The 26,651-nt window shown below is 48.8% G+C and overlaps 1 protein-coding gene across 2 annotated transcripts in view; it reads left to right on the top strand.

The window, feature by feature from the left end:
* Nucleotides 1–12,017: 12,017 nt before the first annotated feature.
* Nucleotides 12,018–26,651, top strand: part of PRAG1 (PEAK1 related, kinase-activating pseudokinase 1) — a 51,253-nt gene continuing 36,619 nt past the window's right edge. Inside the window, exons 1-3 of one of the 2 annotated variants that reach the window (XM_045455573.1) lie at nt 12,018–12,250; nt 17,099–17,583; nt 19,569–21,388. In XM_045455573.1, the coding sequence (XP_045311529.1) occupies nt 17,254–17,583; nt 19,569–21,388 (2,150 nt within the window). In that variant the 5' untranslated portion in view covers nt 12,018–12,250; nt 17,099–17,253. Of the gene's footprint in view, nt 12,251–17,098; nt 17,584–19,532; nt 21,389–26,651 lie in introns of those variants that run through there. The other variant, XM_045455584.1, reaches the window with a different exon arrangement.

Below are 26,651 nucleotides of genomic sequence, written 5' to 3'. Positions count from 1 at the left end.
AATAAATATCCTGATCCTGCAAGAGCATGAAATGAAACACAACAGAACAGATACGCTTTCCCACATCCCGCTTCCGTGTCATGCTTCACTCTCCAAGTGGTCAGCTGCCATCCTTGCAACCTCAGCCACAATGTGAGTCATCAGGAAGACCTCGTTAACTCTCTGGGAAGTGGAGTCCCCCGCTCTGTGACCTGATAAAGTATTGCCCTTCAGAACACCTGTCACAATTTGCCATCAAGAACGCATGGTCCCTAGGGGCGCCTCGGTGGCTCAGTCAGTTAAGCATCCAACTTTTGATTTCTGCTCAGGTCATGAGCTTGCAGTGTCATGAGTCTGAGCCCCATGTCTGGCTCTGCATCGACAGTGTAGAGTCTGCCTGGAATTCTTTCTCTCTTCCTCTGTCTCTGCCCCTCCCCTGCTCATACTGTCTCTGTCTTTCTCAAAATAAATAAATAAAACTTAAAAAAAAAAAAAAAAAGAATGCATGGTCCCTATACCTGAAACTAATAAATACTGTATGTTAATTATACTTCAATAAAAAAAAAATTTTAGGGGAGCCTGGGTGATTCAGTCGGTTAAGCATCCGACTTCGGCTCAGGTCATGATCTCACAGTTTATGGGTTCAAGCCCTACGTTGGGCTCTGTGCTGACAGCTCAGAGCCTGGAGCCTATGCTTCGGATTCTGTGTCTCCTTCTCTCTCTGCCCCTCCCACGCTCGTGCTCTCTCTCTCTCTCTCTCTCGAAAGTAAATAAAATTTTTTAAAGAAGGGTATATAATATTAAAAAAATGCATGGTTCTGTTTGGCTGTGTCATTGCCTCCCAGCCACTCCCACTATCCTGCCCAGTTCAGAAAGTCAGGAAGCATATCTGTTTAGCTCATCACTGTATCACCAGGCCTTGCTTAGAGCTTGGCACAGGGTGTGTCCTCAATAAAAATGTGCTGAATGAGTGAATGAATAGATTTAACTTTCTGATGAATGCTCAACAACATCCATCCTTTATTGAGTGTAATGTTTTCCAGGTACTATAGACTAATGGTTTGGGTCACCCCAAAGCTTATATATTGAAACCTACCCCTAAGGTGATGGTATTAGGAGGTGGGATCTTTGGAAGCTGATTAGGTCCTAAGAGTGGAACACTCCTGAATGGGATGAGTGTCTTTATAAAATAGACCCCAGAGAGCTTCTTCACCCCTTCCACCATATGAAGACACAGCAAAAAGACAGTCTTTTATGAACCAAGAAGTGGGCTCTCACCAGACACTGAGTCTGCTGGTGCCTTGATCATAGACTTCCCAGCCTCCTGAACTGTGAGAAATAAATGTCTGTTGTTTATGGCACTCTGTTATAATAGCCCAAATGTAGTAAGACCGAAGACACCAGGTTCTGAACTAGGCATTTTACATAACTTAGCTTGCTTAATTTTTAAAGCAACCGCTTGAGGAAGGTATCACTAATTGTATTTTACAGACAAGGAAATTGAGGCCAGTGAAAGCGCTAAGTAGGAACATCCAACCCTGCTTCCAGAATCATGGTGGCAATGATGACTTTCCGAAGGTGGCAATGCTGATACTCCATTTAATTCCTTCCAAGTCTGGCTAAAGCCAAATTTAAATGGCTGACCTTCTTGGGCAAGTTAGTATCTCAATAGGGAGAGTTAGATATCAGATAGATAGATCTATGGATCATATCTATCTGTCTGTCTAATCACACAATTGGTTTTTATCAAGGAAGGCTTTATTAATTATAGGAAATATCAGTAAATATGAAACATAACCATCTGGTATAGAGCTGGGCTAAGCTGGTTGACTCTGGAAGGTATGGGGATTTTGTCCTTTTGCTCCTCCACCCCCACCACACTCAGAACAGCCCCTTGGAAATCAGGAACTGTCCCCTTCTGGCTTTCTTAAGATACTGATGCCAATCTGTCAAGCACAGGTGTTGCTTTATTGCAGCCCAAAAGATGTGGATCTCTTCATTATCTCCCCTGTCATACAATGACATTGTAATGCCTGTTCTTTAATTGAATTACAAACAAAGCAACACTATGCCCTGATTTGAAAAGTCACATTTATTTTCATTCTGGACACTAGCTCTGTGGGATCATGCAAGTGAATGCTGCTGTCATCCCCACTCGGACTCAGTCAGCTGAGTTGGAAGAGATTTTGTGTTTGTGGTTTTCTTTCTTTCTTTCTTGTCTTTCTTTCTCTCTCTCTCTCTCTCTCTCTCTTTTTTTAAGAAAAGAGATTAGTGAATGCATGTCTGTTTGAAAGCAAATTCCTTTTTGAGGAAAACACCAGCACAGTGCCCTGGTGATGAGCCCTTTCTCCTCATCTTGTGAGCCTTGACCTACTGATGAGAATATTAGATAATAAAAGGTTTCTTTAGAGAAGAATCCGAGATAAAACTCTACAATTCCCTCATCTCACAAATGCACATTTTTTCTTTTTCCTTTTATGCCCTTGTGTTACATCTTTTTGGAAGCTGTTTTCTCATTCAAACAACCCCTACTGGGCAAGCAAGTCTAGAAGAGCTGCAGGTGTCCCCTGGCCACTGCTTAAAAAGCCTACTTGTTAATCAGCCCCATCACGTGTCTTTTGACCCCTTTCCTGCCCTGCTCTCTCCATGGCTCTCTCTGCCAGCCACCACTGCCACTTCTAAAAGGGGAAAAAACTGAACAGTCAAAAGAGCTATTATCCTAAAGCCTCCTTAACAAGGCCTGGGGCTTTCCAGTAAATTAGTTGGAGGTTTTCTCCCCTCCCCCTTTCTAGACACGGGGTGGTCGGTGGTCCCCTTCCCCCATTCATTGATCACTGCAAAGCTTGGTGACTCTGCTACCTTCTGTGACCACAGGACATTCTACCAAGCATCCTTCTGGGAGCCTCTCAGCCACCATTTCTAGATGTCAGAAACCAGTTAGGGCTGTAAATCCACAAGCAGGTTACCCTGACTCCACAAAGTACAGCAAGGGCGATATTGTAGGCAATGCTGTCTGGGAGTTTAAACAGGGCATCCGAAAAATAAATAAGCCACTCCCTGCCCCCCACCCCCAGTCTTCTATACTTGATTATTGACTGTTCTGACTATGCAAGTCTTCCCCACGTGAAAATGCTAATTCTAGGACATTATGACTTGGGGAGAAGTAATTTGCTAATAAGAGCCAGTGTTTGTAGGACGCCCTGGGGTTGGATAGTTAAGTTATAGATAGTCCACATCAATTACATATTGCGGGCCTGAAATTGAAGGAAGGGGGCACGTATCTACAGGTCCTAGATGAGAAGGTTTATTTGCTCCCCCTTGTCATCCCATCCCACCCCATCCAGCACAGAAATCACGCACCATCTGTCCTGTCACTCAATTCATGCTCTCAGAAACATGAAAGGAGGAAGTGGGTAAAAGTATTTTTGGTCTCACCACGTGGTAGAACATGGAGAGAAATAAGATGTCCTCAGAGTTACATCTTATACAGTTGTGCTGTATCCAAATGGGATTTTACTCCCAGAAAGGGCCAATGCTGGTTATTAGTAAAATGCTTTAAAAGTCCAAAAAATTGGCTTTCAATCCTCTTAGGGTATGTTTCCTATGAGAACCATAAAAAAAAGGGGGGGGGGGAGAGAAAAGACCACTTTACTTTAAGGGGAATAGGCAAAGGAAACATTTTGTTTTTCAACATGCTTATAAAACTTTACAGCAGGTGGCAAATGACGCGTCCTTTTTAGATAAATAGAAGCCTTTTTTTTTTCCTTCCATTGAACATTCCTCAGGCAAATTTGATTCAGAGCACTGGCTTACCTTTGCAAGTGACAGCCCCTAAGATACGATCCGTGTAATGACATTCACATGGCTGGGTTTGGAGAATGATTACTGGGTCCCAGAGGTAATGTCACAAAAACAACGCAGAGGTCAGGACATTCACAAGCCTACTGACCTAGTAAAAGGCAAACCCGAAGCTGCCTTGGGCGAGGCAAGGGGAGAAGGATGTCCAACGGTGGTTGAACAGGAAAGCATGTGATGTTTTCTCATCCATGATTTATCAGGCAGCAATAGGCCTGGAGTTTCTGTGACTTCATAGAATTATGAATCGATCTCTTACCTACAGGAGTTTAAAAACTGATGGTCTTCTGAATGACTAAGGCTCATTGACTTAAAGGTAACATGAGATGTTTCAGACCTGTTTCATCTTTCAGAAACAGGCAGTTTGCTTACAGAGACATAGGCGTTTCTCTCAATCTCTCAATTGTATAAAATATACACAACATAAAAGGTGCCATTTTAACTTTTTTAAAATGTGCAGTTCCCTGGCACTAAGCACATTCACCTTATGAATCCATCACACCATCCATTTCCAGAACTTTTTCATCTTCCCAAAGGGAAACTGCACCCTCTAAACAATACTTCCCCACTCGCACCACTCCCCTCCTCAGCAACCACCATTCTGCTTGCTGTCTCTATGGATTTGACTACTCCAGGGACCTCAGCTAAAGTGGAATCCAGCAATTTTCCTTTTGTGACTGGCTTATTCCACTTGGCATAATGTCCTGAAGGTTCATCCGTGGTGTAGCAGGTGTTAGACTTTCCATCACTTTTAAGGCTCAATGATATTCCATTCTTTCTCTTTTCACGAACAGCTTCATTGAGGTATAGTTTACATACCATAAAGTTCAACCATTTTAAGCATGTAATTCAACAATTTTTACTCAGTGTTTCAAGTTGTGCAATCATGATTTACAGTTTAGTTTCAGAACACTTCCGTCATTGGAGTAAGATCCCCCCATACCCATTGACAGTGATCCCTCGCGCCCATACCCCATTCCCACCCCCCACCCCAGGCAGCCGCTAGTCTACTTTCTGTCTCTATCAGGTTATTTCTTCTGGATATTTCATATAAATGTAATCACACAGTAAGTAATCTTTTGTCTGGCTTCTTTCAGTTAGCATAACCTTTCTGAGGTCCATCCGTGTTGCCACATGTATCAGCATTTAATTTTTTTATTACTGAATAGTATTTCACCATATGGACAGATTGCATATTTATTCATTCACCAGTTGATGGACATCTGGGTTGTTTCTACTCTTTAGCTGTTATGCAGTGTGAACATTTGTGCACCAGTTTTCGTGTGTACCTAGTTCTACTTCGAGGTAGATACCTAAGAATGGAATTCCTGGGCCACGTGACAAATTTATGGTTAACTTTGTAGGAAACCGTTAACCTGTTTTCCATAGTAGCTGTATCATTAGGAGGTTTTAACTAAGCAGGTCTTTCAAATGGGCTTGTTTTTTCCTTTGTGACCCTTCCTAATGTAGAATATGCTGCTTCTTTCTAACCCTGGCTCCAGCTCAGTCAGAAAGAGAAGCAGTGGGAGTTATGAATTAATTCCTCAAATAGTTCTCATTTTCACATCCTTAACTCACAATCCACATTAAAACCAAACAACCTAGGGGCGCCTGGGTGGCTCAGTCAGTTAAGCGTCCGACTTCGGCTCAGGTCATGATCTCACAGTCTCTGGGTTCGAGCCCCACGTCGGGCTCTGTGCTGACAGCTCAGATCCTAGAGCCTGTTTTGGATTCTGTGTCTCCCTCTTTCTCTGACCCTTCCTGTTCATGTTCTCTCTCTCTCTGTCTCAAAAATAAATAAAAGTTAAAAAAAAATTTTTTAAACAAACAACCTTGAAAGCTCAGAAGAACAGTATTATGAAATGTCTTAGGAGACCTTGGGCAAGTCATGTTAGTCATTTAGGACCTCTGTGCCTCCATTTATCCTTGAAGGATTAGACATGGATTATCTCTCCTGTCCATTAATGACATCTCTGGAAGTGTATGTGGACCCAGAACACCCCCCTGATGGGCTTTGAGGTACATCTTCATTCACACTCCCTGGGTGCAGAGGTAACGAGTTTCTTAACCATGCAAATGCCAGCTCGGGTAAGGAACCAGGACTTTCTCCTAACCATAGAACCTGAAACCGGAGAAAGAGGGAGCCATCAATGAAAGAATGACCATTCTCTTCACAGGGCAGGTTGAACGAAACGACACTGACCTTAATACAGAGAACTGTCTGGCATTACATATGTAGTGGGCATTAATTACCATGTCTCCTGTGTGTCATGCTCTCTGAAGCTGATTTTTGAAAAATCTTTCTCTTCCGTCTGGAAGCAGTAGTGTCTATCGTTGGGTGGAACGTTTTCATTTTGATAACCGTATTATTTTCCTCAGGCTGTTGTAACAAAGTACCAAAAACCTGGAGGCTTAAAACAACGGAAGTTTATTGCCTAGAGGCTAGAAGTCTGAGATCAAGGTGGAGGCAAGAGCCAGTCTCTCTCTGACAGCTCTGGGGAAAAAAACTTCCCTTGTCTCTTTTAGCTTCTGTTGTATTCTGCCAGTTCTTGGCCTCCCTCAGCTTCCAGATTCATCAACGTGGTCACATGGTCTCTTCTCCCATTGTGTTTTCACACTATCTTCCTTTTTTGGGAGCCTCTTTCCTTTTTGTAAGGACATCGGTTACTTTGGGCTGGGAACCACCCTAATGACCTCACTTTGACTTGGTTACCTCTTTATGGACCCTACTTCCAAATAAGGTCACATTCTGAGAAACTGGGGTTAGGACTTCAATACATCTTTTTTGGGGGTGTGGGGGAACACAGTTCAATCTGTAAGTGACATTTTTTTTTTTAATTTTTTTTTCAACGTTTATTTATTTTTTTTGGGACAGAGAGAGACAGAGCATGAACGGGGGAGGGGCAGAGAGAGAGGGAGACACAGAATCGGAAACAGGCTCCAGGCTCTGAGCCATCAGCCCAGAGCGTGACGAGGGGCTCGAACTCACGGACCGCGAGATCGTGTCCTGGCTGAAGTCCGATGCTTAACCGACTGCGCCACCCAGGTGCCCCTGTAAGTGACATTTTGAAAAACTAAGGCTTGCAATAAGGTATCCATCAATGGATGCACATCTAACTGTATTTATGTTAAAAAAGGCAAACAATAAAGTGTTTTCCTACTTCAACACCTGACATCTGAGCTCTGTGGCACTTGGGCACAAAGGAAGATCATAACAATCTTGCACCCTTGGCTCCCAGTCCCATGTGGTTTGAGATTCTGACATCCTGCAGTTATTTAAATAATAGTTTTCAATTTGGGGGGGAAATCTATTCAGTGCTTGGAATATGATACTGTAAATTATTTAGAATGTTTTATCCTGTGGAGAGTTGCCTAGGACATTAGTTGGGGGAGAATGAGATGTTAGAAAAGGTTTTTTGAAAAAGCTGGGACACAAGGATAATCACAGGACAGGGGTTAACTGATAAGATTACTTGGATTTCCGCACTTCAGAGAAGAAAGAGGTTAAGTTGGGATGGCAGCCCAAAGAGCTAATTGTAAGTCAGGGAGAACCAAGGGGTGGAGTGGGGTTGTGTATGCTTGCTAGACCAACCTTTGACTGGCTTGCTGAGAATATCATTTTCCAGCAGGATGGAGAGAACTCAGATGAGCTCCTCACAGCAAATTTCCAGAAGACCTTTTCCTTGCCTCCTTACCTTCCCAGTCTCCTCCGTGGTGGTTTTGGGACCCCAGATGCCACCGAGGCAGGCCCAGCACGTGCCCATGGTTCCCAGGGATTCCACCCTACCTCATCTGCGGCCACCTTCTTCCCCCCAGTCCAATGCCCTTTTCCCTAGTCAACAGCCCTCTCAAGCCCACCTTTCCCATCTCATTTTCCTCCCACCTGATTTTCTCCTTCCATGGGGTGCACTGGAAACTCCTGCTGTTGTGAACAGAGTGACTAAGAGTTTAAGCTGGTCTCAGACACTCTCCAGCTCACACAATTTCCCGCAACCTGAATTCCTTTCACGTCATCTCCCTGGCTGTTCTCTCCAGGAGACATCTCTTCACACTGCCCTGGGTTTAAGAAAGTCTCAAAGAGAGGGTCCTTACTCCTTTTCTCCACAGCCTCTTCTAGATTACTGTGTTTGCCCATCCTTCACCTTTTCTTTCTTTTTTTTTTTTTTTTAACATTTATTCATTTTTTGAGAGACAGAGAGAGACAGAGCACGAGCAGGGGGAGGGGCAGAGAGAGAGGGAGACACAGATTCCGAAGCAGGTGCCAGGCTCCGAGCTGTCCGCACAGAGCCCGACGCGGGGCTCGAACTCACCAACTGAGAGATCGTGACCTGAGCCAAAGTCAGACGCTTAACCGACCGAGCCACCCAGGCGCCCCAGCCCTTCACCTTTTCAGATCATCTCTTCATATTCCTCCAACCTCCTTCAATTTTCCTGGGGCTCCAAACACCGCAGCTGGCAGGATACCTTCTTTCACTGGATGGCTGCCACACGTGCCAGGGTCAAGAGACCGCAACCTCAATGTCCTGACTTCCCTAGCTGTCCTAGTGCTACCATTGGTCTACCAGTCTCTGGAGGCTACAATTCTGCTGCTTCTCTTTGATTCCTTCCTCTCCCTTATAGCAACTCCTACCTGGGAGTTTCTGTGAGGTTTACACAAGAGAAGGCATGTAAACCGTTTAGCACCCAGCGCCTGACATAGAATGAGTACTCCACAGTGTAAGCTATTATTATCAGTTAATATCTTATTATTCACAGTGAATCAATAAGTAACCAGCTCCTGTATCTCCCTCTTCATGTCTTTCAGAACTGTCCACCCCACATCCCTGCTTTCCATTCTCACTGCTGCCTCCCTTATCCAGGCCCCTTACCTCCCATCTGGACCAGAGATGGAAACTCCAAGCCAGTCTTCTTGTCTCCAGCCTCTAGTCCCACTTCCTAATTTATCTGGGATAGAAGATGCAGGTAGAGCTAATGAAAAGCTAACTTGGATGATATCATTTGGTTCCTCAGAAAAGTCAGTGCTCTCCTCCTGGCTGGCTTGCAGGCCAAGCCTTCCTGCTGGCCCCACCCTGCGTTTCCAGCCTTGTCTCCCATAACCGTAACCGTGCTCCAGCCAGACTGGATAGGAGATCTCTGCAAAGTCTCCCGCCTCTCCCATGACCATCCCTTGGTGGATACCATTCTCTCAGTCTGGGAAGTCCCCACTGGCCACACATGGAAATCCTGCTCATCCTCCTAAGCCCCCTTCTTCCCTGAAGCCACTTTTTTTGTTTCTGTCTTTTCCTTCTTTGAGCCCCCACCGCCCCTGCATTATCTCCCTCTCATAGACCTTGTATTTTCCTCATAGGACCTCATCCGGTGCTAAGTAGAGGGCACTCAATAAATGTTTGTTGAACACCTTTCTGAACACCTTTCTCCCGTTAAGGGGAGAGACACCTCTCTGTTGTGTGGGGCCTATTCTCTGGCAGGGGAGAGATCAGGCACAGGATTACTTTGGTCCAATCTTCACACTGTCTCACCCCTTAAATTCCCCAGCTAGCATCTTCTCAGTATAATTTGACGGTGTGCACTTCCTCATTCTGCCTTTTTCCTTCTCTAATTCCAAGCGACTTTCACTTACTTACCCCAAAGCACTACCTGTCCCCGCCTTTGCCATTTCCCCAAATTTAACTGCTCTCTTGTACAGAACGGTGCTCCTGGACTAAAACCTTGAAGGGAATTGCTCTTCTTCAAGGTCTGATGTGTCTCAGGGCACACAAGCAAGCCCTGCAGTTAAAAGTGTCATGAAATGGACTGATAAGTAGCCAGAAGCAGAATGCTGTGTATACACAAATGGCCCTGCATTTCAGGATGCAGTTTGGAAGTTCGAGCAAGAATTGTTTATTAAAATGCATGAGGTTACCGCAGCTTTACCGAGGAGATAACATACTTAACAGTCACTGGTAGAGCACTGCATCAGAGAATAGGAATTTTATGTGGATCTAAGTGAGTCTTTTGAAGTATTTTTTGATTCTTTTCATTAGGCAGGATGAAGCCATCTTTAAGGCTGTGTCGCTGGCATTAAAAGATGCACATTATATGTCAGCAACTACAGTGTAATGCATTCATTTTGTGTGAGCACAGCGAAAACACTTTGGAACACAGTTTATTTTGCAGAAAGACTGAATTAACCCTTCAACTGCTGTCCCATGCCACAGAACCGCCAATCCCGTCTCACGCCGTTGCGTTTGCTTATCATTATGTTCTTCCGCCTGTTTATGTACTAAGGATAAATTAAGTAAACAGAAGAAAATAAAGTGGGAAAGTGAGTGGCTTCTATGTGCACTCAAGCCTGTGAGGTGGGTGTCCCCACCCAGGCCTTACAGAAGAAGAAGGGAAATATCTAGCCTGAATCATGGGATCCAGAAGCTTCTCAAACCCTAGGGGTGTGCCATCTCCCTCTGTAACTGAATTGCTTGGCCGGCCTTGTGCTATTTTTGTATTTCTCCAGTGCAGACCACTTTGTACCTGTCTGCTTATCAACACCCCGCCCACGTCTTAGTCAAGAGAGGCCTGGACCCTTCAGTTTTGTTGACTGCTGCTGGAGGCTAACCAGAGTTTTCCTTCCCTGTCTGTTCCAGTGGTTTCCCCTCACTTTGGGAAGAAAGAAAAATAGGGCTGGACTACCTGTACTTGGGGACAAGGAGGTAGCATGGCAGCATGGAATCGTCCATCAGTGGGGCCAGACAGCCTTTGCTTCGGCTCCCAGCATTACCACTTTTCAGCAAATGGGCCCGGGCAAGTTATGTGGTACTTCGTGGGTCGGTTTTCTTCTCTATGAAATAGCGGTGATGTCCCCGTCCTGGGGTGGCATGGCGCAGGGTAGGTACTTAACCAGTGTTGGTTCCATCCCACTACACCTTCCCCCAAATGCTGTTCACACTCAGGAGAAATCCAGACATTGGAGCACGAGGAAGCGTTCCCTATATCCCTCTACCTTTCTCCTTTCCTCACCCCCGAGCCAAGCCTCACAAACGTGTCTTCTCCCTCTCTCCTCTCTGCCAACCTCCTCACCCTCTCAGGGCTAGATCTCAAGAAAGCCCAGGAATCTCCAGGGGAACCAGTCTTCCTCCTCTCAGCCGGTGGAGGCTCACAGGCTCATCCCTGTGGGCTGAGGGCAGAGGACCCAACTGGAGTTACAATACATTATTACCTCTCTGGAGAACAGGAGGGGCAGAGAGAGGAGCCCACAGGTGTTTTTCCCCCGGTCTTCTCCCTATTCCATTTCACCACATTGCCCCCACCCAGGCATTCTCAAGGTGGTGACCCGGGCGCTAACGTCTTGAGGAACCACCCAGGTCAAGGTGCAGAGCCTGTCAGAGGCAGGTGGAGGAAGGGACTGACTAGGTGTGGGCTGCGTGGTACTCTTTGTTAAAAGATATTTATTTAGCCGGAGGACTATCTCGAACTCGGTCTATCTCAGTGAGTGAGTCACTTACTGGAAACTGTAAACACAGGTGTAATATTGGCCTGCGTAAGACCTGGATGTCCGAGGGAGGTGGAAGACCAGCTCTGTCCAGTTCAACCGTTCATTCCATATCCAGAACACCGAAGTTCCTAGAGGTTAAGCCACTGGCCTGAGTGAGGCTCAGTCCAGGGACCGAGGGGATCTGGAATCCGAGGCCGGGATTCCCAGCCCGGCTCCCTCGCGCCCCACCCTCCTCCCGCCGGCTACAGCGATGGACAGTCCCGGTGCCCACGCAGCTTTCGGGACCGGTCTGGGATCCCGACCTCATTATTCCCCTCCTGACCCCTGGCTTTCTCGGCTCCCCCTCGCCGGCTCTCGTGCTTTCCCCGCCCCCCGAGTCTCGCAGAGCCGGCTGGATGAAGGGATGCCGGACACCTATGATACCTCTACAGACATTGTAGTAAGAGCCAGGCTGCCGGCACCGAGAGTCGCCGTGGCAGAGGCGCGCACCGCGGTCTCCGGGGAGGGGGCAAGCCGGGGCCCCGCTCGCGGGTCGGACGGCGCCCAGTCCCGGGCCAGGGGCGGGGCCTCGCGGCCCGGAGCGGGCGGGCGGGTGGGCGCGGGTGGGAGGGGCGGGGCGGGGAGAGTTTGGACGACTCCGGGCTGAAAGCCTCAGCCCGCCGGCGGGGAGCCGGAGGCGCGCGGGCCCGGGTAGGGGGTGGGGGCGCGGGGAGGCGGCGGGGACTGCGGAGGTGCGGCGGGAGCCTGGGCGGGCGGCGTAACCGGAGGCGGAGGGGGCGGAGCCGCGCTCGCAGCTGCCACCCGGCCTCCGGGCCCAGGCAGAGGACACCCGCCCGCGGCCGGGCACGCACTGCGCGCGCTCACTCTCCAAACAATGCTCCGAGGCGCCCGGCCGGGCGGCTGGCTTCTCGGCGACCGACGGCGAGGCCGGGGGAGCGCGGCCCCGAGGTGAGCCCGCGACGCTTTCTCCAAATCCGGCCTCTTTTTGTCTGGCAAACGTGGCCGCAGAGGGGAACTCCGGGGAAGCGCTGCGGTCGCCGAGAGGGCGATCCCCTGTCGGCGTCCCCCGGGGTGACAGGCGGCCGCTCGGGGAGGGTGGAGCGTCCGGACCGCGTGCGCCCGGGCTTGTGCTCCAGGTGCAGGCACGGAGCCCGGAGCACACGGGAGCCGGAGGGCTGTTTTCGATTCATTCGAGCATCGCGCTTTTTAAAACGGGGAAACTTTCCTTCGAGTTCGGGGAGGGGACACCGACTGTTGTGCTGGTCTTGCTGGTCTTGCTGTTCAGTCTGGGGCAGGGGACCCGAGCGCTTTGCGAGTTGCTAGTGGGGACACTTCATTTCCGCGGCAGCTGTATTGTCAAAGGAGCAGAGGGAGAGGCCGTTCAGGGATCCCGGGGGTGATGGTTTGGGGCCGCAGGGTAGCGGCCGCTGACGCTGCCCCGGGTTAGATGCCAGCCTCCGAGTCTCCGGAGGGAACGAGATGATGCCTCTCTCCCGAGCCTTCTGAAAGAGGGCGTACCGTGGACAGGTTCTTAACCTTTGCGTGTGCTGCTCGTGTTCCCAGCTGGACACGCGCGCGCACACACACACACACGCAAGCACACCAGGAAAAAATAGAACCCTCTCCACCTCTCCGCTTTCAGGTCCTGTAAATGGGAATGGAGGCAGGGCCCGCTGTGTTTATTTTTCTCAGGTAAAGCTCAGCCAGCAAGGACATGGCTTTGCAGAACTGGATAGGAAAGCCCAAAGGTCTAGGGGCCAGGAATTTTGCAATGCCATCAGTGCAGAGCCAGGTTCCACGGACCTTACTGATCACTGGCCTGATCCGTGGTAGCAACCTTTTCCCGTTTTGAGAGGGACATTTGACAGGAAGCCCTGGGGAATTGTGCGGTGACTTTGCCATCCCGTTGTGCTGTGGAATTCGGCCATCCTCCTTACTGGTTTAGACTGTAGTAGGTCTAACCCATGAAAATCACATTCCTACTGCTGAGATGAGATTGCATAGGTAGCATTGGAGACGGAAAAAAATAAAATGAAAAGTTGGGCGAATATCACAACTTACCCTCTGGGGTAAGGAGGGGTGGGGGAAGGAGGGTGTTAAGATTGTCACTTTGTTCTTTCTGCCTGGGCAACCCTTGCCAGTGGAGTATTGAAAACCAGACACTTTCTGTACCTACTTTTCTTTTCCACTGTTGCATTAATTTAACGGTATGTATACATTTATCAGGTGAGTGTTTTTTGGAATTCTGTCACTTCGGGGTGAGGCATGAACAGCCTTTGATGCAAGCGTGAAGGGGTATTTGGAGCCAAAAGGTTTAATTTTACAGATCTGGCCGTCATTCTTCAGATTCTTTTGGAAATGGGATGGGAGTGTGTCTGACAACTTCAGTCTTGCAAATTGCAGCCACAAATCTAGTGCAGAAGTTTGCAGAGGCAAAGATGTTTTATCACGACTTGGATCAGAAAGAATGCTGGGATCTTTTTCTAATCTTGCCCTGCTACCTCCCACTGAACTGGGGGAATTTGCATAATTCTGGGGGCCGCCTCCCTTCGGAGGTAAGGAACGTGGGCAGGAAGGTACCATTCCCAGGCTGTGGAGAGTTGGCACTGGGAGGCGAAGCGACGTTCCTGGTTTGTGAGCGCCACTTGAGTTTTTCACCATCTTTCACAGGAAACAAATAGGGGATAATTCCAGGCATGGAGCTCCCCAGACAGAACTGGGAAAGCATCTTTTCTGGCTTGACAGGATGGTAAATTCTGTTTGCTGTGACTGAGAAACCAGTTGTAACAGGATGCAGTGAGTCAGTGGTGGTGGAAGGCTAGCACTTCATTCTGTTCTCTTCTTCAAAGACTGCCCCTAAAAACCTTTGCATCTCTGAGCAGTCGTGTCGGTGAGAGTTGTGCCCACATCAGAGAATTTCAGAGCTGGGCCTGGGAGCGAAGAGAGGGTGCATAGGCTGTGGCCAGGGTTCTGAGGGAAGCTTCCCGCTCATCAGTAATCCAGAGCCTACCCGAAGTCCCAGGGCGGTGGTGGGCCATCGGCGACAAGGAGTGGGGACCTCTGGCACCAAGCAGACATGACAAGTTTGTGCTCGCAGTTGCCTGTCGGGGAGGAAATGAAATGTGACCTCCCCGGACTGTCTCTTTGTGAATCTGTGGTAGCCCCGAGGAAGTGGTTGGACACCCACCTCCACAGTTAGCTCAGCCTTATAAGGAGCTGCAGGAACGCAGAAGGGACCACAGAGAACTGGTCTTTAAGCTTTCTTCCCTACTGTCATCAGGGTGGGGGGTGGGGTGGGGGGGGCGGGGCTCGGGAGCCTCTGACTGTAGTAAATGGGAGACTGTTCTTCTCTGTGGCCAGGAAGCCTGTTGGCTCCCTAAGAAAGGACCAGCTCCTCACCTTGGGGCAGGGATCTGGAGACTTGCTCTCCGAACACCACTGTGCTTCCTCCCCTTTTTCCTCCTTGCAAGATTTAGCAGCCGAGCCTAAAGCTCTCGGTGGCTCAAAATTATGGGAGGAAGAAAAATCCTTGCTATCCACCTCTGCTGGTTGAAGCTTAGTGACCTCTTCTGGGGAACTTGGTGAGGAATGAACCTGCTACTGGGGTGTATTTAGGGGAGGAGAAGAACCTAACCCACAATCATCTTAAAGAGAGGGATGCATAGGACCCACCAACAGTTGCTGAAAGACAAATACTTGTGTATTTCAGAGCGTTCATTTAGCTTAGTGAGGCAGTGGCTTTGCGGGGAACTTTGGAGGGAAAGGAGGTGAATTTAGCGCCAGTGCTTGCTGAATAAGCACCCCTGTCTGTGAGTGCGTGTGGGACAACAGAAAGAGAGCACTTTCCAAAACGATTCAGGAGTGGGCTCCTGGCTCAGTCTACCTGGTTAGTCCTGTTGATAGTTTAAGTTTGTTTGTTTGTTTGTTTATTTATTTATTTATTTATTTATTTATTTATTTTTGAGAGAGAGAGAGAGAGAGAATGCGAGAGAGCGCACAAGCAGGGAAGAGGCAGAGGGAGAGGGAGACAGAATCTGAAGCAGGCTCTAGGCTCTGAGCCATCAGCCCAGAGCCTGACGCAGGGCTCAGACTCACAAAGCATGAGATCATGACCTGAGCCGAAATCAAGAGTCGGATGCTTAATCAACTGAGCCACCCAGGTGCCCCTAAAGCTTTTTTTATTAAAAAGAATTTTTTTGTTGTTTTTAATGTTTATTTATTTTTGAGTAAGAGAGACAGAGGGTGAGCAGGGGAGGGGCAGAGAGAGAGGGAGACACAGAATCCGAAGCAGGCTCCAGGCTCTGAACTGTCAGCACAGAGCCCGACGCAGGGCTTGAACCCACAAACCACGGGATCATGACCTGAGCCGAAGTCGGACACCTAACTGACTGAGCCACTCAGGCACCCCTGTCCTGGTAGTTTAGAAGGTATCAGCCTCAAAGCAAGTTCTCACTGGAGGACAGTGGAGAGCAAACCCTAGGGTAAAACTCCCTATTGGATGAGAATCTGTTCACCTTCGATTTATGAGGATTATTTTCTCATGAACACCCTCCTTATGAGGAACTCAGTTCATTTAAGTGAGCAGAGAAGAGCAGTGAGCAGCAAACAGATAATGGCCAGCAACTCTGTCTGATGAAGGACATGATGAGGTGAGGGGTTGCCCACACATTTGGCCTCGCTTTCCGAAACCACCAAACCCCCTATGTCTATGGATGAGTCTTAGTTTATGCCATTGCCATTGTTTTTTCCATCTGTGAGGGTTTTTTTTACTTATTTATTTAAGTAATCTCTACACCCAATGTGGGGCTCGAACTCATGACCCTGAGATCAGGAGTCGAATGCTCTTCCGGCTGAGCCAGCCAGGCTCCCCTCTATCTGTAAATAGGGATAACAGCTACCTGCGGGATGTTATTCAAGCTAATTGGTTAATACCTGCAAACTTCTGAGCTCATCTTGAATGGGCGAATTTGCTAGGTGCTAGGGGCAAACTCTCTGTGCTCAGTTTGACTGTCAGAGACACCTCTCTCAACAAGCTGACTGCCTTACCTCCAGGGCTATCATAGGGAAAAATAACTGTGATAATCTCTTCCCTCTGTTCTGTTCTACCAGCCACCCGTAGACCACAGGGCTGTGGTGGTCAGGCATTTCTTTTTCTGTTTTCCCCCCTTGACCTGCAGCCCCTGCTCTATTGACCTCGCTGAGCACTGGGTTGAATAACTTATATTTAGTAAGGAGAGGAGGGCAGATTCCCCAGATGCCAGACCTCCTGACACAGTTCCCCCGAGGGGCAGGCCGGCACCACACCTCTCCCCTTTCTCCTGCATTTAGTCTCCACCTGCCCAGAAGCACCATTAGAGCACTGGTCTCTGGCCGCAGGCCTGCCTGCCTGCTCAGTCCTTGGTTACAGATTGTGGCCTGTCCTCCGGAAGCCACCGTTTTTACTTGCAGAATTACTTTGTAGTTCTTGTCCCAAGCTCTAGACACCCCAGCAGCAGGGAATGCATGGAAGACAGGGCAGTTCCTTATCTAAAACCCTATGTGATTTCTTCCTGCCACAGTCCCCAAACCTCAGCGCTCGGGACTTCAGGGGACTGAAATGTCCACTATGCTCCGTACTCCTGTATCAGAGTTGCGTTTAGTTTTTACAGCTTCCGAAAAGGCCGCACCACTGCAGAGTGACTACGAGCCTTAGGACAAATAGGTGAGGGTCTCAGAAGAAATGGAATGCTAATCTTGACCTTTTCTTCTCCCTTTTTCCTCTTCCCTCCCCTTCCTACTCTCCATTCAAATAATTAGACTCTAGGGTAATGCAGCCATCCTCTGGCCGCGTGGATCTCTGATCAGGCAGATCCCTGCCATTCCCGGGAGCCGCTCTGTGCCCCGCATCTGCCTCCCATAAGACCACGCCGGAGAGCTGGGCACAAGATGAGCCAGCACACTGTCTGCTCAAGATGCACCAGACCGTCCGACTGAGCCCCGCGAGCCCAAAAATGTCTGCGTGCAGTGACTTTGTGGAGCACATCTGGAAGCCCGGGTCCTGCAAGAACTGCTTCTGCCTGAGGAGTGACCACCAGCTGGCACCCGGCCATCCCCAGCCGCGAGCAGGCAGCCTGCCCCCTCCACCTCGCCTGCCCCCCAGGGCGGAGACCTGCCGCCAGGAAGATGACTCTGTGAACAGCTCCCCCTACTCCAAGCCCACCATCGCCGTGAAGCCCACCATGATGAGCTCAGACACCTCTGACGTGTGGACAGAGGCGAACCTGAGCGCTGAAGTCTCGCAGGTGAGGCTGACGAACCCGTGTGGTATTTTTACAGGGGCCGCTCTTGTTGTAACGCTTGGTGACTGGCTGGCAGCCAGGGAGGGCTGTTGGAGCAAGACTTCTGCAGGACAGGATGGCTTCCCGTCAGCTCGCCCCATGACTGCCCCGTCCTGGCTGCTGCCCTCCTTTCCAGCTGTCCCTTTAGGCCAAGAACCATCAATCCAGTCCCTCAAGTTTAAATGCAGACTGGGTTAATTATTTATCTGGGGACACACCAAAATGAAGCTTTTTTTTTTGTAAGTTAAAAAATGTTTTAATTGATAATTAAAAATATATACGCAAGTAGCGGTAATTGTATAACAAACGCCCTGCATCCCACTGTCCTTCACCATGAGTGTCAACAGACCAACTCATGACCGGGTCTGGTCTTGCTTCCTCTCCACCCCCACCTCCACCCTGCCTTCCCTGTGATTTTGAAGCAAATCCCAGATATCACATCATTTCCCTACATGTCTTAAAAGATAAAGTCTTCTTAAAAAATAGAACTGCAATACCAAGATCGCCCTTAAAATATTAGCAGTAGTTCCTTCATATCCAGTTCCCAGCCAGCGTTCAAATTTCCAGCTGCGAACGTTGGATTTTAGCAACTTTGACCTGGGATAACTAAAGACGGTCACATCCCTAGAGATTAGACTGTTCTGCTCATCCCACAGGTCACCCTTACAAAGGTGTAGTTATTTAGAGGCCGTGCAGAGCCCGCTGCCTCTAGACGTGTCTAAGATGCTGTCAGTCAGTCTAGGACATTCTCAAACTGCTTGGGACTTGTTTGACCTTTCTGTCTAGTGTAGTTTTCCTAAACCATCATGGTGGGTGGATCAGGAAGGGTGCGCGAGCCTATGTAAAATCAGAGGTCAGTTTTATATCGGAGGTGGCTTAACTGAAGAGAGGCACTTCCTGTGGTTGCACGTAGCTCCATGTCCCAGCTCTATTTGTCGTAAGCCAGTCACACCCACTCGCCAGGCTACGTTCACTACCTTCAGCCTTCACAGACGTAAGCCAAGGACTCTCAGTTCAGAATCATCTTGGAAAGGAAGCAAATGCAAGCCCTACTTTGAGGCTGCTTCTAAAAGTTTGGGGGCAGGGGGAGACTTTTTTTTTTTAAGTTTATTTTTATTTATTTTTTTTGAGAAACAGGTAGAAAGCAAGCAGGGGAGGGGCAGAGAGAGAAGGAGACAGGATCCCAAGCAGGCTCCACACTGTCAGCACAGAGTCCGATGCGGGGCTTGAACTCACGAACGTGAGATCATGACCTGAGCCTTAACCGACCGAGCCACCCAGGCACCCCGGGGCAGGGGGAGACTTTAGAAGGGAAGGACGAGGGGAACGTGACTTCAGGGATGGGAATGAGCAGTCCACATCTCTGTCTCCTAGTTCAACTAGTCTGGCCACTTACGTAGGCTTGGGCCGAGGTCACTGGCAAAGCCCAGAGAGCAGCGAGGGGGCTGGGACCCAGCTCAGAAACCACCCCTCACTCTCTTGCCCCACCGCCCAGCCAAGGTATTTTAAAAAGCCTTAAGACTTCGGTTTCTTTGGGAATGTACTGTGGCATGGTTATCAAAAAACTAACAAACACGGAGCGAAAATTAAACTCCAAACTCTCTTTTCAAAGCTCTTAGGAGAACTTACCTCATCAGGCAATTGTGAAGGAGAAGGCAGAATGTTCCTTTTCAGGGTTTTTCCTTCCCCTACCTCACAGACTTAAGCCAAAAGAATGACAGCCCCGGGGAGGGAAGCACGGCTGGGTGTCTGGGAAGGCCAGTGGCTTCGTGGGTGTGACAAGGAGGAGAGGTTGTGGGGCGATCAGAGGGGGAGGCGTGCTGGAGAGCTTCCTCGCTGCAGCACAGAAGACCGTTCACAATGTCATGGCACTTCCCTCTCACTTTTTCTCTCTTCCTTTTTTCTCTGACAAGGTCTAATGTAAGTCTTTTAACCTTGGGGCTGTGTAGGTCATCTGGAGACGAGCCCCCGGCAAGCTCCCCCTCCCGAAGCAGGACGACGTGCCGATAGTTTACCTGGGCAGCTTCCGTGGCGTCCAGAAGCCTGCCGGGTCCTCCGTCTCCGCAGATGGCCACTCTCGCTGCCCCCCTGCGTATGCCATGGTTGGTCTGCACAGCCTCGAGGCCCGGGGGGAGCGGAGCACTGCCTTCCACCCAGTGAGTTTCCCCAATGAGAAGGGGGGGCGAGAAGATAAACCCGTGTTTCCCTACCAGGAGCTGACCTCCACTCAGGAGAGCTTCCGCCAGAAAGTGGCTGCCTTTGCCGGGATGACATCTGGCTGTCACAAGGGCGCCGGGCCCTGCCCCTCTCCACAGCCGCTGCGGGAGTCCCTGGCCTCGGAGGATGACAGCGATCAAAGGTGCTCGCCTTCAGGGGACAGCGAGGGGGGGGAATACTGCTCCATCCTGGATTGTTGCCCCGGGAGCCCCACGGCCACGGCCACCTCACAGGCTGCGAGTTCTCGGTGCAGGCCTGGTGGAGGGGACTGCCCAGCAGTGTGCTGGGGGCAGGCAGTGTGTGCGGGGTCCACTGAGGAGCAGAAGCGGGTTGTGAGCTTCCCGAGGGAGTGCTGTAGCCAGGGCCCCGCGGAGAACCCTCCCCGCCTGGGTCCCAAGAAGCTGTCCCTGCCCTCAGAGGCGGCCAGTTCTTCAGATGGCCTCTCCTGTGGGAGTCCCAGCAGCGGGGCCAGCAGCCCCTTCGCCCCCCATCTTGAGAGTGATTACTGCTCCCTCATGAAGGAACCTGTGCCAGGGAAGCAGCAGGACGCTGGCTCGAACAGGTGCCTTGGACTGACTGGGGAGCCCCAGCCTCTAGCCCACCCCAGGGAGGCTGTACAGCCTGAACCCATCTATGCTGAGAGCACCAAGAGGAAGAAGGCGGTTCCAGCGCCTTCTAAGCCACAGGCCACAGCGGAACACGCAGCAGCAGCTGCTCGGGGCCAGGGCCAGGTACGGACAGCTAATGCCTGGGCTCCGAAAGCGCCATCTGGCTGGGGCCGGGACAGGGAAGGCCCAGATAAGGTTCCCCAGGTGGCAGCTACCATCACGGTCATGGCAGCCCATCCGGAAGAGGACCGCCGGACGATCTACCTGAGCAGCCCCGACTCTGCAGTGGGGGTGCAGTGGCCACGCGGGCCCCTGAGCCAGGACTCAGAGGCAGGCGAAGAGGAGACTTCAGCTGGCCAGGGGCTGAGCTCCAGAGAAAGCCACCGCCCCGACGCGAGTGAGAACACACCCAAGGGGAAGCCTGCCATTCCCCCCAAGCTGTCCAAGAGTAGCCCCGGAGGGTCCCCAGTGTCGCCATCTGCCTCCCCACTCTCTGACCTCAGCGAGGGGAGCACTGGGGGTGGTCCTGGACCCCAGGCTTTATCCGGGGGCCCCACTGACTCTGCCTCCTCCTGCCGGGCCAATGGCGTCGCCACCAATGACTCTGTCTGGTGCCACCCACCTGCCGCCACTGCCTCAGCCTTGGACCAGCGGCGACCCCGGTACCAGACTGGGGCCTGGAGTCGTCAGTGCCGGATAGAGGAAGAGGAGGAGGTGGAGCAGGAGTTGTTGAGTCAAAGCTGGGGACGAGAGATGGAAAACGGCGCCACAGACCCCTCAAACTCCTCTGCCTGGCACCGTCTCCGCCCCACAGACGGCTCCTCTGGGCAGAGCAGCAAAGTCGGGACCGGGATGAGCAAATCGGCCTCTTTTGCCTTTGAGTTCCCCAAGGACAGAAGTGGGATTGAAGTGTTCTCACCTCCTCCACCGCCTCCAAAGTCGAGGTGAGTATGACTGTCTGTGTGTAAGTCGGGCTCGTTCCAGAGGACTGGGGGAGAGCTCTTCTAGAAACCTGTGCTGTTGCCCCCCTACCAGAAGCCCTTGGGCCCAAGCTCTGGGTCTGGCACTCTGGGCACCAAGTATCTGCCCAAAGGCCTTGTGCCTTTATGTAAATTTCTAAGTTGATGTTTGTGCTCAGCAAACAGACCTACAGGCTGTACCCTGCCTGGGACTGGCTATTTGAAATAAATCTTTGCAAGAAGCACCCCTAAGCTGTCCCTCTTTTCTGATGCTTGTAGTTTTATAAGCTGGTACTCTTTTCCTCCCCATCTCTCTGGAGTATCTTTAGCAGACTTTTCTAGGGAAAACCCTGAGATTCTCCGTTTATTTAAACATGCAGAAGAATGCCAAAGGAGGCTATGCTGCAGAATTTGGAGAGGCAAAGAGATGGGGAGGCCCATGGGCAATGCCAAATGTGTGCTCCAGAAACAGGCCTTGGAGCCAAGAGCCAAATAGTAGGAGGCTCTGCGCGCGGTTGGTAACCTTTAGATGTGGGCTTTTATGGGGGGAAAAAAGTAGTTTCATTTTAGCGTGCTGAAACTCACAGCTTTGTCCACCGCTTTGCTGCTGTCTCCTGCCAGTTTAAAGTACGTTTCAAAGGCCTAAGGTAAATAAATGCCTTTTTAAAGGTATTGAGTTGTGCATGGAATTTAAATTCTGGAAGAAAAAAAAAAAATGTCCTTCTTCGAGCAAAACTGATTCCTATCAGGGAAAGGAGAAGCCTGCTGTTTTTTAAAAAATGACAGCCTTTCCAAACAGACTTTCTCTAGCGGTGTCATTTCCAGTGATTCTGTTTCAGCTTACGTGCCTCCGGGTTGATGTCAGAAGCAGGGAAACTGACCACAGAGAGATGCAGCTGTGAATACTTGACTTTGAACATCAAGGCGTCTCAGGCTATGATGCTCTCTAACATGGGCTTTTTCAATGACCACTACTTTGTTCTGGTATTGCGCTGGCCACCTGCCAGTGGTATAGACATCCTCAGGTGATTGCAGACTCTCTTTGGCTATAGTTTTAACTTCCTGAGTGAATAAGGGATCCAGCAGCTAAGAATAGCTCCCGTTTATATGGTACTTACTATGGGCCAGGCCTGGATGTAAGGGAATTAGACATATTAATTCATTTGATCCTCAGAACAGCCCTAGGAGATAGGAATTACCATCCCCAATTTACAGATGACAAAACAGAGATAGAAGAAGCTGAAGTCACCTGCCAAAATTACACAGCTGTACCTGCTCCTAAATACATAGGGCGCTTCAGCAGGTGTAGGAAGTGAACAAGACATCTGTCTGCCTCCGGCCTGGGTTGGTTAGTGAGAAGCATGGGCTTTGAACTTGATCAGAAAATCAAGTTTATAATGCATCTGTCTTATCTATGGGCTGAGTGATCTTGAGCCTCCCTAAAATTGGACGGTAATAACAATACTTTTATAACACCCTGTTGCTGAAAGACTCAAATGAGATGAACAGAATCCAGTAGAGAGTATAGTTATGTAGGCAAAAGCCACCTGGAGCTCTTGACTGTGGCAGGGACACCCACACCCTATAGGAAACTTCTGGCCCAATCCCAGGCACCCACCTGAACACCCCCTCATTCCTCAGAGAAGAAAGTAAACCTTTCTCATGTAAGAATTAAGGGCTTGGAGGAATCCAGTCACCATAGCAACATAACTCAGGGTTTGCATTAGCATCTGGGTTGAGATCTGAGGTTTTTGGCCCAGTTTATAGGATAAAACCATTGGATTATACATAGCTCAAACCAGGTGGGAATCTCAGAGGTCCTGGGTTCCAGCTCTTAAAAACAAAAAACAAACAAAAAAAGTTGTTAGTTTAAGGGCTTTTAGGAAAAAAAAGTCTGGGAAATAAATTTGGCTTAAGGGAGCCCAGAAAAGAGAAAAGAGCATCTGGTACTATTTAAAATAAAACAAACTCGTATATATTTTCATTTGGGGAAGATTTTTTTAATCATTACTGATATGTCTTGAGTCATCATGTCTCCCTCATGAGGAGATAAGAGGACAGGCTTGGGACCATAAGCTGATTTTTAATTCTGGAACTCAGTACTTCCGAATCCTTCTGAGGAGGGTGCGAGAAACCCCCAGTCTTCAAATCTAGCAGGTCAGGGTGATGGCAAATTGGACCATTAATGAGAATACAGCCCACAGTTGATGCAGGACCAATACCAGTAGCACAGTGGTAACTATGTTAGGCTGATGTCAATTTCCAAGATGGAAGATGTTAGAAGGTCTTTGACATTCAAGGTTAACTTACTTTCTTTCCATGGGCCATTTGCTAACAGGTCCTATTTCTAAGAATCAGCCTCACTTTCAAGCAAAGAGAACGAATCTCATGCGGTGTATTAAGTACACTCGACCCTCTAGAGAAAGGGGTTGTTTCATGCATGACAGTGTTACTTTTCACTTACGTTTACTTAGTTCCTTCTGCTTTCTTGGACTATTCTGGAAGAACACAATCATTTTCTGGTTTGCCTGTGGTCCTATTTTACAAAATTGTGGCTTGGAGGAAAAAAAAGATGTTGAGAATGACCTGACTTTCCTGTGGTCTTATTTTGGATGTTTGCCCGTAGCTTATCTGTCTGTCTGAGATATTGTCCTCCGTAAACTCCCATTAAGGTTCTGGAGAAAACTCTTGCTGTAATGTCATGTAGGACTTATTTCCCACAGGTTGGTCTCCTAACCAGAAGTACCTGTCAATCTTCACCTTTGAACTCTGCCCTAAACTGGGGCACTAAATCATTCCAGAGACTCAGTGAGGTCTGTCAGTCTAAGTAGGTGAGCCCGGATGTGCAGGTGGTTGCCTTGGCAACAGCAGGTACCCACAGACCCAGACTGTACCTCAACTACCGGGAGGAAAACTAGGTGCACTTCAACACCTCTGAAGGGCTCCCAGCATAGGACATGGGCATTGAGAACCTTTGTCCTACATGACATTACAGCTGTTCTCATTAAACTTCTTAGTTTAAATGTCATGTTCAAGACTTAAGGCAGTTTAATGAGAATAGCAGTGCCTGGGGGAAATAATTAAGATGCAGAAGAATCAAATTTATTTCTGCCTTTTATTTCTTTGCAGTTGCAAACCTGGTTTTAAATGACAAACGGCTTTTGAGTGACAAGGTCAGTTGAGGGAGGATCATCTGATTAGGGCAGACGGGAATTTCATGGAGAAACCCCAAATTAGGATGAGAGGCCTGAATTGAGAGGAGGAGTTGGAGCCCAGCAAGGGAATAAGAACTCAGACAAGGTTTATATGGTTTTAGTGTCCAAAGGTCTGGCCCTAGGTGAGACTAATTGAAAGTAAAAAATTTCTCCGAAAAAGTGAGAGACGTTTACTTTTGAAGTTATCACTCATGCTGATTGTAATTTTAACCCACTACTTAACTGCATTCTCCCCCTCCTCTGGGGGGGTGGGTTCCGGAGAGCAGAGACGGAGTCTGTCCTTGGGCCTTTGCTCACGCTTGACTCCCCCCCTCTCCCTCCCACATTCTTCTCGGCAGACAGGTGATGACGGGGTCATGGATGGAGCACTTTTCTGTCCACAGAAGTGGCCACTTGGCTAACCAGAGGGATCAAAATGACTTCATTGTGTGGTCTCTTGGTAACATGGACTCTCAGTATATGAGTACCATGGCCGGGATTGGTATTTATCTCCAGACTCCATCTACAATCTGCGTAAAGCTCCAGATGCTTTATTCCTGCAATACTTTCTGCTATAGTGGATTACGGTGGGATGGCAACTATTCACTAGGAAATCCCATAGTCCTGATGGCTTTTCTGTGTGGCATTTTGAAAATCACAGTTTGTATTAGAAAACACTGTATGTGCCTTGAGAGTCTTCTCTGTGTTTAGCCTTTTTGACAAAGCTGAGATAAGTCGGCTGGAGGTCAATGTGGACCAGGGAAGAATGAATACTGGGGATACTTCAGGGAGAGAAACTGCCTGCACATATACTCACCAAGTTTGGCAAACAGAACAAAGCACATCCACAATGCAAGGTTAAGGTTAGATTCTGCTCCCGACCAGGGTTAAATTAATAGTCGGCTTCTTCCTGTGAGTTTGTGGATAGAACCTAAAATCACTGGATATCTAATGATGCTGTCTGGACCAGGGACCATTAACATTGATTCCTAGATTTCTCTTCTGTAATTAAAAAAAAAAAATTACTGATTTGAGCAGTAGTCTATATCAAATATTTTGGAGGTTTTCTCCAGTTTTAAGCATACATTCATGGCTAAGGCTAGGGATTAGCGATTCTTTAATTCATCAGATATCTACTAACCGCCTACTTTCTATTATGTTCTAAGGTGCTAAAAGTCAGTCACTGGGGTTCTGCTCTTTAAGGCCCCTAAGGGTTGAGTTGGTATACATCGAATCAGTAGGTGTGTAACATGACCACCAAGGGTTCTCCCTCTTCTTTGGTTTCCTTTGATGAGACTGGTCATCATAGCAACTGGATTCTCAGCACATTATCATTCTGTTGAGTAACACAGAGGTAAGCTCAGCTTGGCGTCCAAGAGGAATGAAAGAATAGTCCTTTCTTTAAGTGTCTTTTGACTCGATCCAAGACCAAGCTTAGTACAGGTATATAGACAACCACTTATTTTTGAAAAGTCAGGGTTGGGGAAGATGCTCCTTGAAGGTCATGAGCATGCTTAGCCATCTGTAATAACACAGTATCCTGTGTGGTGCCTGGCACATAATAGATGCTCAAGAAATACTGGTTAAATTGGAGGCAGAGACCGTGCCCTGTTTATTTCAGTTTCTCCAAAAGCACTGTGCTTGAGAAAGAAGCAAGTAGCTTTAAACACTTATATCAGTATCTTTCTGAAACCCAGGTTTCTGGATTGCCCCAGTACTCTGTTCATGCCTCTGTTTTGGTAATTAACACAGTATTGTCTTGCACTGCATTACATTGGATCCATATTTGTATCTCCTCAAGAAATTTTAAACTCCTAGGAGTGCAAGCACCATGTTTCATACATTTTTCTTTGACTTTCCCATAGGCTACCTTGTAGCACAGTGCCTGGGACATAGTAGGTATTCAATAAAGGATTATCGAATTGGGGGAAAAAAGCCAGAGCGAACTACACATCTTAGCCCGATTTTTCACTGGACAGCCCACTAGAATTCTGTGCCTAGCCTTGCTCAGTAGAACATTGTAACCTTGAGTAAAAGAAGCTGAAGTTAATAAT

The sequence above is a fragment of the Leopardus geoffroyi genome, chromosome B1 (assembly GCF_018350155.1).
Source record: "Leopardus geoffroyi isolate Oge1 chromosome B1, O.geoffroyi_Oge1_pat1.0, whole genome shotgun sequence".
NCBI lineage: Eukaryota > Metazoa > Chordata > Mammalia > Carnivora > Felidae > Leopardus > Leopardus geoffroyi.
Note: the sequence above shows the minus strand (reverse complement) of the source record. Positions and strands in the feature narration are given on the sequence as shown.